The following is a 17,126-nucleotide window of genomic DNA, read 5'->3' as shown; positions in this document are numbered from 1 at the left end:
ATCAAGACCGGTGTGATAACAAATCCTTGGGAATGTCACCCTTAAGTACACATGTGTACACACATGTCAGCATGCACATACAATACAGATATAGACACACATTCGCTTGTTTGTACAGACATACATTCACTTGTTACATAATTTGCGCTCAGAGCCACTCTATCAGTGTGCCTGGAGCACACTTATGCATAATGATCAGAGTCTAATAATAAAACAGAGAAAGTGCCCATATGATTTATAAATAAAGCCTGCATTTGTCATAGTTACTTGGAATTTTTAGCCTGAGATCAAGTGAGAAAGAACAAACTTTAAAAAATAATTGCAAGCCAAACACACTCATCACTACACTGACTGAAGGGATTTAAATTAAAACTCAAACTTTGTCACACTGGGAGGGGAAATAGAAAGCTGACATCATGAACTGATGTCTGCATGAATTAGTTTCTGAAGTGAGGGATATGGGCTTAATGAGGATGAAGCAACATTTTGCATTTTAATGGGCTAAGAAAAGTGTAATAGATAAAAAAGTAAATATCAATGAATTCCCAGCTATTTAAACACTAAGTGCAGCTGCACACTAATTGTCAGTATTATGAATTTAAAAAAAAAAGTTCTAACTGAAAGTTAAAAAAAATGTAGACGCATACATGACACTAAAGATATCATTCAACCAGAAGAAGAAGGTATATTTAAAAAAATGTTAAACCCATCTTAAGCATCAGAATATTCCTTCAGCAGTTACCTTATATTGGTTTGTGGGGAAAGTATTATGAGAAAATCAAAAGGTGACTTTAGGAGCTGTAAAGACAGCTCAGTGGTGGAGAGCACTGGCTGCTCTTTCAGAGGACCCAGGCTCAGTTCCCAGCTCTCACATGGTGTCTCACAACCATCTCTAACTCCAGTTTCAGGGTATCTTCTGGACTCTGCAGGCACTGTCCACATATGGTGGACATACATTCATGCAGACAGAACACTCATACATACAAAATAAATAAATATTTTTAAAAGATGACTGTATTTCTGAGATCAGCAGCTTCTGTTTTTAGAAGTAAATGAATAATAAAAACATTTGCAAAAAAAAGTTTTCCAAGAAATAGTAGAAGAAAAAAACATTTCATTGAGATCTACTACCAGGCAGAGGAATAGGTGGTTTCTAGATAAATTTGTACTAGAACATCTGCCTTCCCAGTCCATCAGAAGACAATGGACATACCGAAACAGACACAAAAGTGCCTTTTGCAGGAGCTAAAGTCACAGCATAGTGCATCTTAGCACCTGCCTCCCTGACGTTATAGAAAAGAGTTCAAATCTTACCTCTACCATTTCCCGATGTGTGATTTTTCCCTCTCAGGATCACTGTGCGAACCATAAGGACATAAACACTCAAGAGGGCTCTGACTAGGACTGAACACATGCTCAGTAGCTTCAGCCATCACAACTGTCTTCAACCAAGACAACAACAGCTCAGAGCAGGCATTATATTATGGTAAAATAAATAGGAGAATGAGGAAAGATGGTGGTGACCAGTCATGTCATTGCTAGAAAGGCAGTATGGTCACCAGCCACTTCCATGGCCACTCTTCGATCAATGGCAATGGTGAGTCCAGACCAACTTTGAGCAGGAAAAGCAGAAGCACCCGGTCTGCCTTCAAGATGCCACACAAGTGACTCTAGGACAGAATGAGGCATCAACCCCCCAACCATCGAGGACAAGCTGAGATCTGAGCACATTTTTTTTTTTTCTATAACACCATTACTCTACACAGGATGTCTCGGTGACTGGTAAGATACCCGACCCATCTGATCTTGCTACAGAGCGCTTGGAAAACACCAACAAATGTTTTACTTTCCCTTGTATTTACCAAGGTCGTACGAAGGACATGGCACAAAAATCAAAGTTGACACAGAGAAACTTCACGTCAGTCTTCCTCTTTAATTTGCTGGAAGTACCAACCTCTGAATAGAAGGAAAAGAGCCAACGCTACAGGCGTCTTGGCACAGCGACAAGCCACCAAAGAGATGTGAATTCCCGAAAAGTAAACACACAAAGCTCAGGCTGCTCCACACCGGCTAGAGTCCAGTCATACTGTGCTTGGACTGGCACTCCTGTGGGGGACCAGGGGAAGAGGGGGTCACACACAAGCCCCAGCTACAGAAGAAGATGAAGGGGCTCTGCCTGTGCACAGCCATGTGGCTGCAAGCCTGGACCCCAATAAGGCAGGATGGAATGCTCCCTGCTCCTTATACAAGCCCAGGACCCAGCTGGACAGTGGGACCCGGCCAAATCCTGCTGGAAGAAAGACAGTGTAACGACAGTAGGCTGTATTTGGTCTGACGGTGCCTCCCTCTTCATCCTCACCTTCAGAACTTAAGCTCAGAACGAATCTCCAAAGGAATCTTAGCGATACTCAGTACCAGTTATTGCACCCAAAGTAATTAAAATTGGCTATGATTTCTACAGCAACGAAAGACTTCATGCTGTGTTCAAACAATGTGTTCAAACGATGACGAGCCAAACCTCATCCTTGGAACCGAACTACCCTGTTTTCACATGAAATGCCCACAGCACATTATCTGTTAGAACGTACTGGATTTTAAAATAATATGAATAGACTAATGTCTTCTTGTTCTCAAATGCCACAGGAAGACGGTAACCCTCTTCAGGAGGCACCCAGGGGGAAGCATTGTTAGCAGATCCCATTTTCAGTCCCGCAGCCACCACTAACTTATACAACCACAAACATACTATTTGGGTTTCTTGGTCTCAGGTCCCCAGTGATAAAATGAATGGGTTTTATATCTTTCCAAGGTCCCTCTCCACTCTAAAATTTCATATCCTCACTTCAAGACCCTTGGGGCATCATGATCCAAAAGTTCAGTTGGTGTCTTAGAAACACCACTGAACTGTGCAACTCGGGACACAAAAAGGAGCTTTTAAGATTAACAGGACATGGGTTTGAGAAAGCAGACAGGGTGCTTTGGGAGTTGACACCTTTTCCTTCTGCCTGTCATTATTAGGGGATACCTGGCTAACTACCATTCTCTTTCTTTTCGTTTCTCACAGAACAGGAAACTTAAGCATGTTAAGCAGTAAGAGGCTCCTAGGCATGGGCTAACAGATAAGTGACCATCAGTGGCCTGCAGGGTCCCCAGAGGTTCTCAAAGGCTCACCTTCCACCAGCTGGTCCAGGCTGGAGATCTTCTTGAGTCCATCGATGGTATAGATGGTTCTCACCCCCTGGGGCAAATTCACATTATCCGAGAGAGTTCGGGTCAAATCAGCCAGCAGGGCCTCGAAGGATCGGAAGCGGTCTGGGGAGATGGCGTACACAATCCCTTTGAAGTAGCGGTCACCATTTCTGTAGAAGCGAACCTTCTTGGCTTTCTTCTCAGAGCTGAGCGTCTGCAGCGTGCGGGTGCGGTAGAAGCTGCAGTGGGCGCTGTGTGTGGGGCTGGGCAGACCGTTCACCCGGGACCCCCGGCTGTACCTCTGCGCCTTGTCCCGCTCATCAAAATGCTCCAACTCCATATCTCTGCCGAACGACATGACTGGCTTGTGTGTGGAACCTGCGAGCCCCAGAAAGAGACATAGACCCGGTTACCTGAAGCTCGTAGGTTGAGAGGCTCTCAGTGCAGCTGGGAGGAGACATTGCCATGACTGGTGATGTATTTGGGTTGTGGAGTGGGAGAGAAAGACGAGGAGAAGAACTAAGGACTAGGAAAAAAGCAGATCTCAGTGCTAACAGCCTATTATTACTCAACCAGAGTTTGGTTATACACACTCCCACTGCCGTCTGCCTACCACCCCTCGGGCTGCCGTCGTACCGTCTCAAGGTGTTACCTGCATATTTCTAAGTGGAGAAACTGAGGCCTGGGATAGTTCCTCTTACGTTCCTTCGGGTAATGCAGTTGAGAGATATTTCAGTCAGGAACGTTCTCCCCCACTCCCACACTCCAGCTTTGCCTGATGGTTCCTAGGAGCTGTGCCCAGGTCGTGTGCCAATCCCATGGGCAGGTAGGAAAATGAGCAGGCTGGGGAAATGAAGCAGGTAGCATTTGGTGGTCAGACTGTAGGAGCTTTAATTAGTGTGTGCTCCCTACGGCCACGTGGAGAAGAAATTGAATCAATGGGAGGTTCTACCTACTTTTAAGAAAGACTGAACATAAACACATATCCTATATGCTAAAAAGTGACTTAGACCTCAGACCTTTTGCTTGTTCTTGGTAATAAAATGGACTAAAAAGAGAAGATGACAATGAAGAGGAAGAGGATGGGGAAGACAAGAGGAAGGTGAGGAGAGGCAGGGAAAGGATCGATCACTCTATCTCTGTGGTCAAGGAAGCCAAGGCTTCATTGAGGCTGTTGTGAACACACCTGACCCAGTATTAACTATATAACCTGAGAAGTCTACTTGATTGGCACCTGTAAAACTCAGTTACAAAGAGGAATAAGACTCACATTAACTACTAATACATACAAAGCTTGAATGTGAGGAGCGTAGATTTGTTTAAATGAAGTATGAGTTCTTTAAATGAAGTATGAGTTCTATTCCTGACCCTGGCACAGAGATAACTAGTGGAGACAGAGCTTTTTCCTACCCACTCTTGCAAGAGGTGCACCTGACTGCCATACCATGAGCCTCTGGAAAAGAGATCTGTATTGCCACAGTTCCCAGTCTGCTTTCTATGGGGCCCTGCCGAAAGCTGCTTATTGGATAAAGCCATTCTTGCTAGAAGTTAACTGAGAAAGGATTGTCCTTCTTGCAGGAAGATCAGAGTTTCAGCCCAACAATCTGGAAAGTGGAAAAGCCTCAGGCTGCATGTTTAATGACAAACTTCCAGACACACTGAAATAGACTGTAAGTGTGATAGAAGACTGAAGGAAGAACCAGGCTCCCTTGTACTCCCCCAAGTCACTGGTGGAAAGTTTCCCCAAACTCAACGAAACTAATACTTGTGACTAGCCCTTCACTTTCAGCAAACTGACCCCTAAGCCATTCAGAGTGGGTTTACACAAAAGTTTATGTATCAGTTGAATGAATCAATTTAATTTAAAATTTGTGATAAACCAAGCATGATGGGCCATCTTCAGCTACATAGTAAGTGTGAGAGTCAACCTGGGCTACATGAGACCCTGTCTCAAAAAGCTTTACATTAATTAGTTAGTTTATGAACTAAAACTTGTAGTAAGAAAATTCATACACAAAATCATAGCTAGAGAATTTGCGGTCCAAAAATGAAGTAAAATTGGTGTCTAGGATACAGTGACCCTAGGATTCAGCGATCAGTTATGTAACGTGCTAAAATCGACACAAACAAAAAGCTCTTCTAAAACTCACATGAGGCAGTTAGTCTCATCAAAACTAGGTCTGGAAAACTGAATTTACCCAGAGTCTCCAAGTTACAGTTGAGGGAGATGGATTTTCAAGTTTGATTTATCACAATTCCAAAGTAGATGCTCTTTGCCCCCAGCCCTATGACACTAGGCCCTGGTCCCAAGGAAAACATGAGTTTTGAAGCTATCACACCTGCCTAACTCAGTGACTTTGTGCTGAACACCTAACCAACCAGCAGCTCTTGTGTGGGAAAGTCCACTGAGAGGCCTGGGCGGAGGAGACCGGGCACAACGGGATCACGGTAGGATTAAAACCTCAGTTCAAGGTCAGTGCATCTTCTCTTCAAACAGAAAAACCGACTCTCATGTCTCAAATAATCAATCATAATCTAATTTTGCATCTTTATTACAACTCTACAAGCTGTGAAGTGGTTTTGTTGATTTTGAAGTAAATAACTTAGAAACAGTCACCACCGGGACCAATCCTGTAGGCGTTAACTGCATAACAGAACCAAAATTCTGCTCCGATATTGGCACCTGCTCCTTCCTACTTTGTCCATATATTTGTTAAGTAATCTGTCTTCAAAAAGGTGTGTGGGTTGAGGAAACCGGGGGATGGCAGGAGGGGGAAGGGGGAGAGAGAGGAGAAGGAAAGAAAGAGGGAGGAGAGAAGGGAGGAGGGTTGGAGAAGTACTCTTCAGAAGTCCCCAAGTGGTAAAGGTCCGGGTGACTTTTGATTGGATTTGCCTCCTTTTTAAATGGAAACTGGTTGAGAAACTTCCCACCAGTGACTTGGGGGAGTACAAGGGAGCTTGGTTCTTCCTTCAGTTTTCTGTTGGTCATTCTTCCATTCCTAGAGGCTTCCTTCCAAGTAGATGTAAACAAAAAGAAATAAACAGAGACCTAGCAAAGGGTGGGGCACAGTGATGTGACCAGAGACAGTGAAAATCAAGTTCCAAGGGTCTTCAGCCTTTGACAGGTGCCAAGAAGTATTGGCAGTTGTTCAAGCTGGAAATGCTTTTAGGAACAAGAATCCAAACGAAGTGGGAAAAAAAATTTGACTTAAAACAGAGAAGAGTTTGGTTGAGTCACGGGTTCATCCAGGGCAGGGATTCTCTCTCCTGCTTCCCATCAGTGAGCAAGAGGACATGGTGCCCCCAAAGTAGAACTATGCTCAAAATGAAGTTGCTGTCAAGGCCACAGCTCTCACTAAGTGAAGGTCAAAGCCTGCACTACACATGTTGGTCTTGTGGTAGTCATGTGTGGTATGGAAGCAGATGCTCTCTCCTTCACCTCTGCTGGCTCAGCGTTAAGAGACTTAGTTGTGAACTAAGAACTCCAGAAGAAAATTCCCTGGGCTTCCACAGGCTCCCACTTCCTGTAGAGGATGCTGGCTAGAGCATGCCGGACCTGCATTCACAGACTATGAGTGGCTAGAGGTCCCAAGATACATGTGTACTGGCACCTAGAAGGTACTCACAGCCCTCAGCCACAGAGACCACAAATCATGGGTGGAGAAGAATGTGAACATTTCCTATAAATATCACAAAGCCAGAAAAGCACCATTGTTCTTTGTGAGATTTCTCACCATTCTGAGGAATATCTATATTCACCTTTCTCTCTGTGAATGAGCTCCCATTTCAGCAATTTAGAAACACACACACACACACACACACACACACACACACACACACACACACAAGAATCTAGCATAAACCCTAGCTATCACATCTGGAAATCCAAGGCATATTTTAGCAGTTTGATTCAGATTCAGGTGAATAGAGATACACGGAATAAAAGACACACTCATGCATCTTCTGAGTGCGTGCACCACCCCAAGCCAACACACCACAGGATGTGAGCATCTTTTAAATTTTCCTGCATATGACCTCTCTTGAAATTCCTCCTAACCTGCATTCACGCAACATTCGATACCTGAAATGCTGCCCTACTTTCCTTCCTCATTGAAAGGCGATATATTTAGGAACAGTCATGACACGTTTTTTTTTGGGGGGGGAGGGGGAGGGGGGTTTGCGGAACACCCTGTAGTGTGGCAGCTGAGAGTGTGTGCACAGTAACCTGGGCACACATTCACAGGTGCAGTCAGAAAGGGAGCGGGTTTGAATGAAATCTTCTTGTTGCTTCTCTCATCCACTAGCATTTCCTTGCCAAATCCAGCGGTGATGCCTCGCAAAACCTGGTTTACAAAAGCAGCCTCTTTTGTGGGGCAATGCGGTGCTGTGTGTGTGCTCCCCCTAGGAAGAAAATGTCTTTTCCTCTCTGCCTGCTTTTAGCACTGCAGGTACTAATTCGTACACGAGGCTCCCTGGCTGTCCCCAGAGGAACTTGAGACCATGCAAAAAGGGTACTTGCAACACCCACACTGCAGCCCCCATCATCAGGCACATGCCACTCTCCTGGGCACTCGGGAACGCACACACAATAAGAAGCCAGGCCCAGCCACTCCTGCCTAGCCCACTTGGTCCTAGCTCCACAGCCAGTCCTGACAATGACAAGCGCCTCTCCCAGCTCCTCCGCCCTGACTCTCCATCTCCAACAACAAGGCAATGGAAAGCCTGGTGGGCCCAGCTTGCCAGACTCCCTATTTAAAGCCGGGTGGCACAAGACAAAAGAGGCTGGAGCCAGCAGCCCCGGGGCCGCGGGCACACAACGCCTCCGGGCCGCTCCAGACTGGCCAGCCCCAGGCAGCCGCCTTTCGAGGAACGGCGGGCGGGGCGGCTGCCACCCAGTGGGGTCCACCCTGGCCAGGGCCACCAGAGCTGCGGTCAGATGGCACCGCGGGGCCTGACCGCTCCTTCCCCAGCCCAGGCAAAACACGCACCGGTCGCGGGTGGCCGCTGAATTGTCTGTGGCCGGCTGCTGGAGATGTCCTCCCAAGGCTGGGTGCGGTTGGATCTGCGGAGCACTGGCGTCTGGGTTGCAGCCGCTAGTGCACGGATGCACCGGGGCTGGTCCTCATTGAAATGCGGTTCTCTGCTCAGCCTCACTCCAGCTTCTCTCCCGAGGAGGGCGGTGGCGCGCAAGCTTTTCTTGTGTCTCACTCGCTCTCACGCCCTCCCTTTCCCTCCTTCTCCGCTCCGCCCTCCGCCCTCCTTGGCAGGGCGCACCCACCGTGGCTGCGTCCAGGGTCCTCCACCCTCCTTTAGCCAGGCTCCTGGCTGCAATGATCTTGGTGATCTGACTTGCCTGACACCCCCGAAGCCTCCCCAGTCCCTAGAAGGACGTGCCAAAGGATGGGGGCTGATTGGATGGTGGCCGAGGGGTCTGAGAAAGAGAATATGGACAGAGATGGGTCTGAGCCAGGACTTGCGCGGGGCAGAAAGGTGACCCAGAATTGAGGTTGCCTTCCTCAAAGGAGACCCCCCCCCCATACACACACCCTTGTATCTTCTAATATGGCATCATGGCTTGATACACCCTTTCCAGGTTTAGGGAAGCCCCTCAAAACCACTTTTCCTGACCTCTCCCGGGGGACCAGATCTGGATCTTTCAAGTTAAGCACTGTTATTTAACCCTCAGGACTCCTACTTGAGAAGAACCACATCCCACTCATCGTCTGTGATGGACCCCAAGACATGAGTCACCACTGAGTCGGTGACCTGCTTAGGGCTTTATTTCACAATAAGCCTTTGATAGTTAGGGGTCACACTTTACACTTGGAGGCCTCTTGGCTGCCAAGACTGGCGGTCTGTCAGGGTGGAAAGCCCCGTAAACTTATCACAAGCCTTCCCTCCCAAGACAAGAATGTTCTCAGAGCCCAGATGTTCACAGCTTCCTCTGGATTTAAGAATACTTTGGAGCCAAGTCCCGGCATTGGGAGTCCATCTCTGAAGCCTTAGCACCGCTCAGTATACAGCCTGAATATGAAAACAAACAAATCAACAAACAAAAACAACAAAAAAATCTAGTGGTTTTCAATCTTTCTAATACTGCAACCATTTAATACAGTTCCTTATGTTGTGGTGACCTCCAACTACAAAATTATTTCATTGCTACTTCATAAGTATAATTTTGCTACTGTTACAAATTGTAAATATCAGTGTTTTCTGATGGTCTTAGGTGACCCAGGTAAAAGGTCGTTAGAGCCCCGCCCCCAAAGGAGTCATAATCCACACATTGAGAACTGCTGCTGGGCAAAACGTAGACATACACCAATATATGCATTTGTTTGTCTTTTGACTCTGAACAGCTCAATGGAAAATTCAAAATTATTTTTTATCTCCTGTCCACTGGGCCCATTTACGTATTTTTACTATTGATGATTACTAAAAATTATTCTGATATATTGTCCAAGTATTATGTTCATACTAATTACCCTTTGTTAGAAAATGCAGCTAATTTAGCTGCATTTTACATATTCAACAAGAGATGGGATATTTACTTTTGAGCTCTTTAAATAGGGATAAGCACGCAATGAACTCACCAAATTAACCTGGTGCACTCTGCTTCTTCAAATTCTAGAGCAAAACTCAGCCCCCAGGGGTAAGTCAAGAGACTGGCAGAAACCAAGTCTGTTTTATTGAGACCAGAGTCAAGGCCTCCATTTCTCCTGTGACAAACCCAGAGTGATTTCTGCCAGGTGTATAACTAACAGAGAACCTCCTCTAGTGCCCCCTCCCCACCTTGGACATGCTGTCAAGCTGATTTCATTTTCTACATGATTTATTTATTTTAATTATGTGTATGAATGTTTGCCTGAGTGTATGTATATGTACCACATGGGTGCAGGGACCCTGGAGGCCAGAATAGGATGTCATATCCTCTGGAAGTGGAGTTACAGGTGGTTGTGAGCCACTGTGTTGGTGCTGGGCACTGAACCCAGGTCCTCTGCGGGAGAAGTGAGTGCTCTTATCTATGGAGCCATCTCCCCAGTCCTCTCAGAGTAACTTAGTAAGCATTTCATATGACTGAAGCACATCTTACCTTTGTCCTAGGGGCTTCACTTGAGAAATGAAGCTGACATGCAAAAAGAAACAAGATTGTACTTGACTGTCCTAGTGGGAAAGTCTCTAGACATCATTTACCCTCTCCCAAAACTAGAATACAAGTGACAAGTAAATGAATGGGGAACCTTAGGAGCACTCTGGCCACCAAGCTATGGCCATGCCACAGCAGGAAAGCCAGCTGGGTGACCCACACCAGAACCCTGACTAGAGTGAAGCCTAAGGCTGTCCCAAGGTAGCTTAAGCCTTTAGAAAACATAATTAGTGTTCATTAATGATTCCTAAATTTTAATGAAATGTAACCAGTAAGTACACAATTCAAGGAATTTTATTTGTATTTCTTTTAAAAACTAGTATTTCTTTCTTTGAGAATTTCATACAAGGTATTTTGATCATATTCCATGATTTCACCTAGATTCACCCTTACCTCCCCTAACTATCCAATTTCATGTTTCTTTTAAATACTCCCGCCCCCACAATGTCCTTAAGCAGGAAGGTAAATGGCTCAAAAAAAAAACTTGACCAGATTCATTAAGCTCCTCCTCCCTGCCAGGGTAAGCAATAACAACCGAGAATCCCTCTCAGACAAGCCAAGCTGTGAAGAAGACTCTCAGGAGACCAGACCCCTGTGTGGAAGAGGTTTAGACCAGAGTCACTTGGGAAGGACACTCTCCAACCTGTTAAGCTGCCTGAAGGCTGTGCAGGGTGCTTGAGTTTCCCTAGCTTTTGTGAACTGTCACCCATGTTTGTGTGGGCTTTGGGGATTCAACTGCCTTTGAGTCATTTCTGCTCCTATAAGTAACCCCTATAAAACTCAGCAAGTTAGACTTTGGGGTGTCCACACTTTGGTCTGTCATGGGCTCCCTATCTTGGGTAAGCAGACAGGTGTGGTGCACCTACCTCCCAAGGGTTAAGTTTTGTCGTACAACACCAGTCCCATTTGTGTTGCCCAACTGCTCTTGCGAGTGGAGCCTGCCCTGTAATGTCGTCTGCCTACCAGGGTCACACCAGTTTAAAACCAAACCTGATGACTTCTCTCCCAACAGAGGATGCTAGTGGCTCCTCACCTGGAAATTTTTGTCTGGCTTGAGCTTTGATGATCACTGTGAGTTCACACGGGCAACCCACCCTGCTGTGTCCTTGAAGGACCACCCTCTCTGGCTCTGACAATCTTCATTCCTCTCTTCATCAATGGTCCCTGAGCTTCGGGGGAAGAATGTGATCAGCGCATCCCACATAGGGTCTCACTATGGAACCTTGGCTAGCCTGGAATTCACCATGTACACCAGGATAACCTCAAACTCACAGTGATCTGCCTGTCAGTGCCTCTCTAGTACTAGGAATTAAAGGTATGTGCCATCAAGTCTGGCTCAAGAAGTTTTTATAAATTGACATTATTCCCACCTATAAGAAGAAACTGAGGGTTGGGAATTTAGCTCAGTGGTAGAGTGCTTGCCTAGCAAGCGCAAGGCCTGGGGTTCGATCCTCAGCTCCAAAAGAAGAAGAAGAAGGAGGAGGAACAGGAGGAGGAGGAGGAGGAGGAGGAGGAGGAGGAGGAGGAGGAGGAGAAATTGACCCCCAAAGTGACTAGAACTATATTATTTCTCTCATGAAAATCAGAAATTGCTGGTAATCTCATTCTAGCCCACTATATTATTTGCTTTGAGGTAAGCCAATGGAACACTAACTTACACAAGATCTTTCAAAACAATGACTTTAACTGCTTATTTATCTCTGGCATGGCACTCCAAACATGCTAAGGTCCAGATTATATGAGGTTTGGGATCTTTATAAGAACCGAGGGCCCCTTACGATCTGGTAAACCCTCCCTCTATAAACTCACGGTTTCCTAAGGCTCTTTTCTCCTTTTCCTAAGAGAAATTTAGCTTCCTGTACATGAGCCCTCCCAAGCCCACTCTTAATCCATACCTCTGCTCCTCAAATGCAGCTGAGATCTACTTCTCTGAAGTTTTTCAGTTTCTTCGAAGTCTGCCTCGTACACCACAGGGAACAGCCCTCACTAGCGCTTGATGTTTCTCACCCCCATTGTGGTCTCCTAAACCCTTCTCAGTTACCAGGAAGACTCAGCCTCCTGCTTTTTCTCATTACATAGTTGGAATCCCTATAGCCACGTGGCTCTTGTCATCAGCTTCTAGGGACCTGAACATAGCAGAGCAAAGATGGTCCACCCAGGGAAGGCATTGAGACACTTTCTAATGAAGGACCTCTATATCAAATCAATGTCCCTGACAAGCATACCCTTGAGTCATATACTGACTCAGCTAATGAATTAGAATCTCCATGGAATTCAGGTGTAGGTCTTAAAATCCTTCATTCCATATCTGCTCAGTTACATTCAGAGGAGCCCAGTATTCTCTCTCAAATTTCCTGTAAGTTAAATATTGTTCTTTGGTCCTCTCCCTCATCTGTGCTGTGAGATCTTTTTGGACTCTGATTGTAATGCCTTGCACCTGGGTAGCCCCTTCAGCTGCCCATCAAGCTAATGGGCAGAGCACCAAGGCCCTCATCTCAGTTGCTAATGAAAGCTTTCAGCAGGAACATGGTCCCAGCATGCTCTGTCAGTGCCTTGCCCATGATCTCTCTGCAGGTAAATGGTTGATGCCCAGCGACTCAGTGCACTTGGGTAATTATATAGCTAGACAAATAAGTACAGAGAGGTCCAATAGAGTCTAAACTCACATTTGTATACCTAGGATTACCTTCTTGGTGCCATGTTGAAGTCATGAATATCTACAGAGCACCTGATTTTGCAATCATCCATCCAACAAATAAGTTCTATATCTCTCCAACATGTCAGCCACTGTGTTGGCAAGAATAACTCAATCATGAAAGAGGTATAAGAAACAGTTATAAGAAATGTATCCTGCTGTGGCAAAGCTTGGAGAGAGTCTAATGTTAAACCTATTCTTAGGCAAATAATCATTTAAGTCCTACTATGAAGGAGAGTGAAAAGAGATTTAATTTTCCTTTGCCCACTGAAGAAGTAACATGTAAATAAAACCCAAAGCTAGCTTCACAATAGAGGGTAGAATACTCTTTCCATCAAAGGACACCCAGGGTGAAGTTCTGGTAGGAAGGTAGGTACTAGGGGAACAAAAGCAGGATGGAGCACCTGGAGCCTGGTGGGAAGGAAGAGTAGAGTACAGCAGCGGAGAAGGCTGGGCAGGCACTGAAGATTCAGGGTCTCCTAGGAAACAAGGAACATTACTGAAGGGTTTTAAGCAGAAAGACTGTTACAATCCAATGTGAGCATTTAAAAGTGCTTCTAGCTTTTCTGGCTGCGTTAGAGAATAGTGGAGAAAGGCAAGGGTGTAACAGCCACTTCAGTGTCCAGGTCATAGAGGAGAGGGTGGAACGGAAATTTCAGTCAATTACTCACAGATCCACACAGCTTTGGAAGCCTATCGGTTAAATACAACATCTCTGAGTGTAAATTAGTATCCTGTGGGTTTCCAGGCTGTCCTCAATGCGATAATTTTGGAAAACATACTTTGAAAGCGTATATTTGTACACTTTGTGTGTGTTTATGTGTGTGCTTGCATGTGGAAGCCAGAGGGCAGCCTCAGGTGTTGCTCCTCAGGGCATAGGCCCTTGTTTCATGAGATGAGAATTTGTCATCGTCCCTGGGACTTGCTGTTAAGGCTAAGCTGCTTGGTCAGGAAACCCAAGGAGCCACCTGTCTCAGTGCTATGGTTACAAGTGCAGGCCACCAAGCCCTTGTTTTAAATGATGCTTATACTAATGACTGAACTTAGGTCTTCATGCCCTCACAGAAAACAATTTACTGACTGAGCTGTCCAGGGCTAGTCTCCTCTATGGAGTAGTCCCTCAAATAATAAAGGATTTAAGGATCCTAAAATGAACCTAAAAATAGCTGCTACTTAGAGTAGAATTTTATTTGACTACCTTCTGCCAGAAGTTTGTTAAAGAAACAAATAATTCACTCACTGTATTCATGAAAGCACTTGTATTAAAATCCACATCTTTGCTAATTAGTATTTCCTGTGAACTCTCAGTGATCCTATAGAGCACAAATATAACACTTAAGAAATCATAACAGCTGTGTTAACACACTGGGGTGCAGCAAATTTCACCAGAAACACCACAAAGTTTTGAACCTTGGGCTCAGAAAGCAGTGAATATCCTTTCACTGGATCTTCCTACCAACTGAAGAATTTCATCAATAAAGTCCAAGAGCCTTGAGCAGGTTTTTAACCAATCCCAAGGTGTCTAGTAGAATATAAAGTTTAACTAAATTTAATTTTTCTCTAGTGTAATTTCAAATTTTAGAAGTAGATTTGTGAGTGTGTGTGTGTGTGTGTGCGCGCGTGCTAAATGTGTTGAGTATACAAGTTTGTGAGTGCACTTGCATGTGCAGCTATGTGTGGAAAAAGAGGCTCACATCGGGCTATCTTTCTCAGTCATTTCTCTTCCTTATTTTGAGGCAGGATAAAACACCTCCAGGATCTGCCTATCTCTAAACCCAATGCTGGAGTTACTAGAGCATGCTGCCACACCCAGAGTCTTTACAAGGATGCCAGGGATTTGAACTCATGGCCTCAGGCTTTTGCCTCAGGCACATTACCCATTGAGTCATTCTCTAGCCCTTTAAAGGATTCTTAAAAGTATCTTCCAGGCATCAAAACACTGTGTCACCATGTAAAATTCATTGTGAAGAACTTTCCAATTAAGTTTCAAAATAAAAAATCACATAATGTTTAATTCAGTTTATAATGTTGTGTTGCGCCCCAGTCATACCTAATGTGGGTGTGTGCAGTCTGTGGGCCTTGGGCCAGACGATCTTGTAAGGGAGTAAATTGTGTTGCTCAGTGGGAGAGCACTTGCATAAGGCCCTGGGTTCAAGCCGGGAAAAAGTAATGGTACTCTCACTATAATTCTAATGCTGATAAACTTGAAAAAATCAAAACATGTATATGTTTTTCTAAGCTGTTTCTTCCAAATATACATAAGACAAAACTATAATTTTAAATAAAAAGAATGTGGGATGATATTATAATAATGCTTGGCATTTTCTGCTTAATAATTAACTCAAAACACATCAGATATAACCAAAAATGTGGGTGCTATAAAATCTCTCAAACAAATTATGAAGGAAATAAACTCTTTGTGACCGCTGGCTACACAGAGGTTATTTAAAGAAAATGCAAATTGTGAACCATACAGAAGTCACTAACTTGACTTCAACAAACTTTAAAACTTGCACTCCTTACAACTCTTAGGAAAAAGAAAAGGATATAAAGTATAAATGTTTTCCAAAGCATGTTGATAAAAAGTCTCAATTTCAGAATAAAGATCCCTTATAGGTCGATGATAAAAACATAATAGGGGGATATTTTAATCAATACACCACACGAGAGGACATAAGAATATTCAACATCAGTCACCAGGAGAATGCAAAACAAAACCACAATGGGACACCAGTACAGCCCCAACAGCAACCCACAGTAAGACGCTTGGAGTGCTGGAGAGGAAAAAGAGCCTTTGCTGAAACTTGTCACTGTCACTCTCAACATATAAAGTAACACAAATATGTTGAAAAGTAATTTGCTGGTTTCTCAAGTATACAATCACCCTGCTACCCAACAATTCCAATCCTAGGCACAAAGGCTGGCAAACAAATTTTCATGGAAGTTTTATTCGTAGTGGCTAAAATTTATCCAAATGTCCAGGTAATGGTGAATGGAGAAACAAATTGTGGCATAGCCATACAATAAGCACTATTCAGCTATATTTAAAATGGGCAAACAGGACCACACAACATACAATGCCATGGCTCTCAAGCAGAAAAATAAAGTATTAAGTGAAGGAAGTCTGGCCCAAGACAGTTCATGCTTAACTCTAATTATATAAAAAACCTAGAAAATGAAGGAAAAAAATCAGTGGTAACAGGGGCTATAGCTGGGAGAAAGATGGCTATAAAGGTCACACACGAAGTTTGGGGGATAAAGAAAATATTTCACATCAGCATTGGATTCTGGCTACATGGCAGTATCCATTTGTCACAACTTGCCACATTACATACCCCAAATTTGTCATTTTAAACACATGTAAGTTATAGCTCAATAGAGCTGATTAAAATTTCCATATGTCAAATACAAAGTCAAAAGACAACAACAGACTAGGAGAAAATATTTGAAAGGCATAGAATCAACAAAAGCTTCTGATTCCTAACTGAAAGTTCAGGTTACTATAAACAAGACTAAGATGAACTTCATTTTGTCTCATTGGCCTGGCATTTACAGGAGAGACAAATAAGAATTTCTGGTGAAATGCAAGGAACAGAGATCCTGATACAACTGTGATATTCTCTTAGGAAAGCAAATTGTGAGTAAACAGAACCTTGGATCCAGGAGACACCATCTTGCATAATTGAAAGCATCTATTTGAAGACTTAATACACAATGCTAATTTCTGGACTTTCCTAATTTGTAAATAGGGAAATGTCTGAGTATAGAGCTACAGAATATAGTGAGTTATAGAATATCACATTGCTACTGAGGATGTGTGTTAGGCTGCGTGTCCTGATGGGAATGAATATACTCTTCTGGTCTATGAAAAGCAGAGCTGTAGAAATGCGTACAATGTAAGCATTATTTGGCAATGAAGATAAAGAAAACTTGCATTACGTATCTGTTTGCATATGATCCTGTGAGTTTACAAGATTAAAAAGATAAGCATTCACCTGAAGGTATCACTTGGAGATGAGGGGAGAGACAGGTTGTCCCACCTTTCTCCACGAATCTTTCTGTTAATCTCCTGTTGCCATGGACACTGGCTTCTTCAAG

At 44.2% G+C, this 17,126-nt stretch overlaps 1 protein-coding gene across 4 annotated transcripts in view; it reads right to left on the bottom strand.

The window, feature by feature from the left end:
- The window catches only part of Dclk1 (doublecortin like kinase 1), a 297,316-nt gene extending 288,816 nt beyond the window's left edge, over window positions 1-8,500 (bottom strand). Inside the window, exons 1-2 of one of the 4 annotated variants that reach the window (XM_036190701.1) lie at window positions 8,178-8,500; window positions 3,172-3,567 (exon numbers count right to left, since the gene is read on the bottom strand). In XM_036190701.1, the coding sequence (XP_036046594.1) occupies window positions 3,172-3,547 (376 nt within the window). In that variant the 5' untranslated portion in view covers window positions 3,548-3,567; window positions 8,178-8,500. The remainder of the gene's footprint in view (window positions 1-3,171; window positions 3,568-8,177) is intronic. The other 3 variants (XM_036190697.1, XM_036190696.1, XM_036190695.1) reach the window with 3 other exon arrangements.
- Window positions 8,501-17,126: the final 8,626 nt, after the last annotated feature.

This window comes from Onychomys torridus, chromosome 6 (genome assembly GCF_903995425.1).
Source record: "Onychomys torridus chromosome 6, mOncTor1.1, whole genome shotgun sequence".
NCBI lineage: Eukaryota > Metazoa > Chordata > Mammalia > Rodentia > Cricetidae > Onychomys > Onychomys torridus.
Note: the sequence above shows the minus strand (reverse complement) of the source record. Positions and strands in the feature narration are given on the sequence as shown.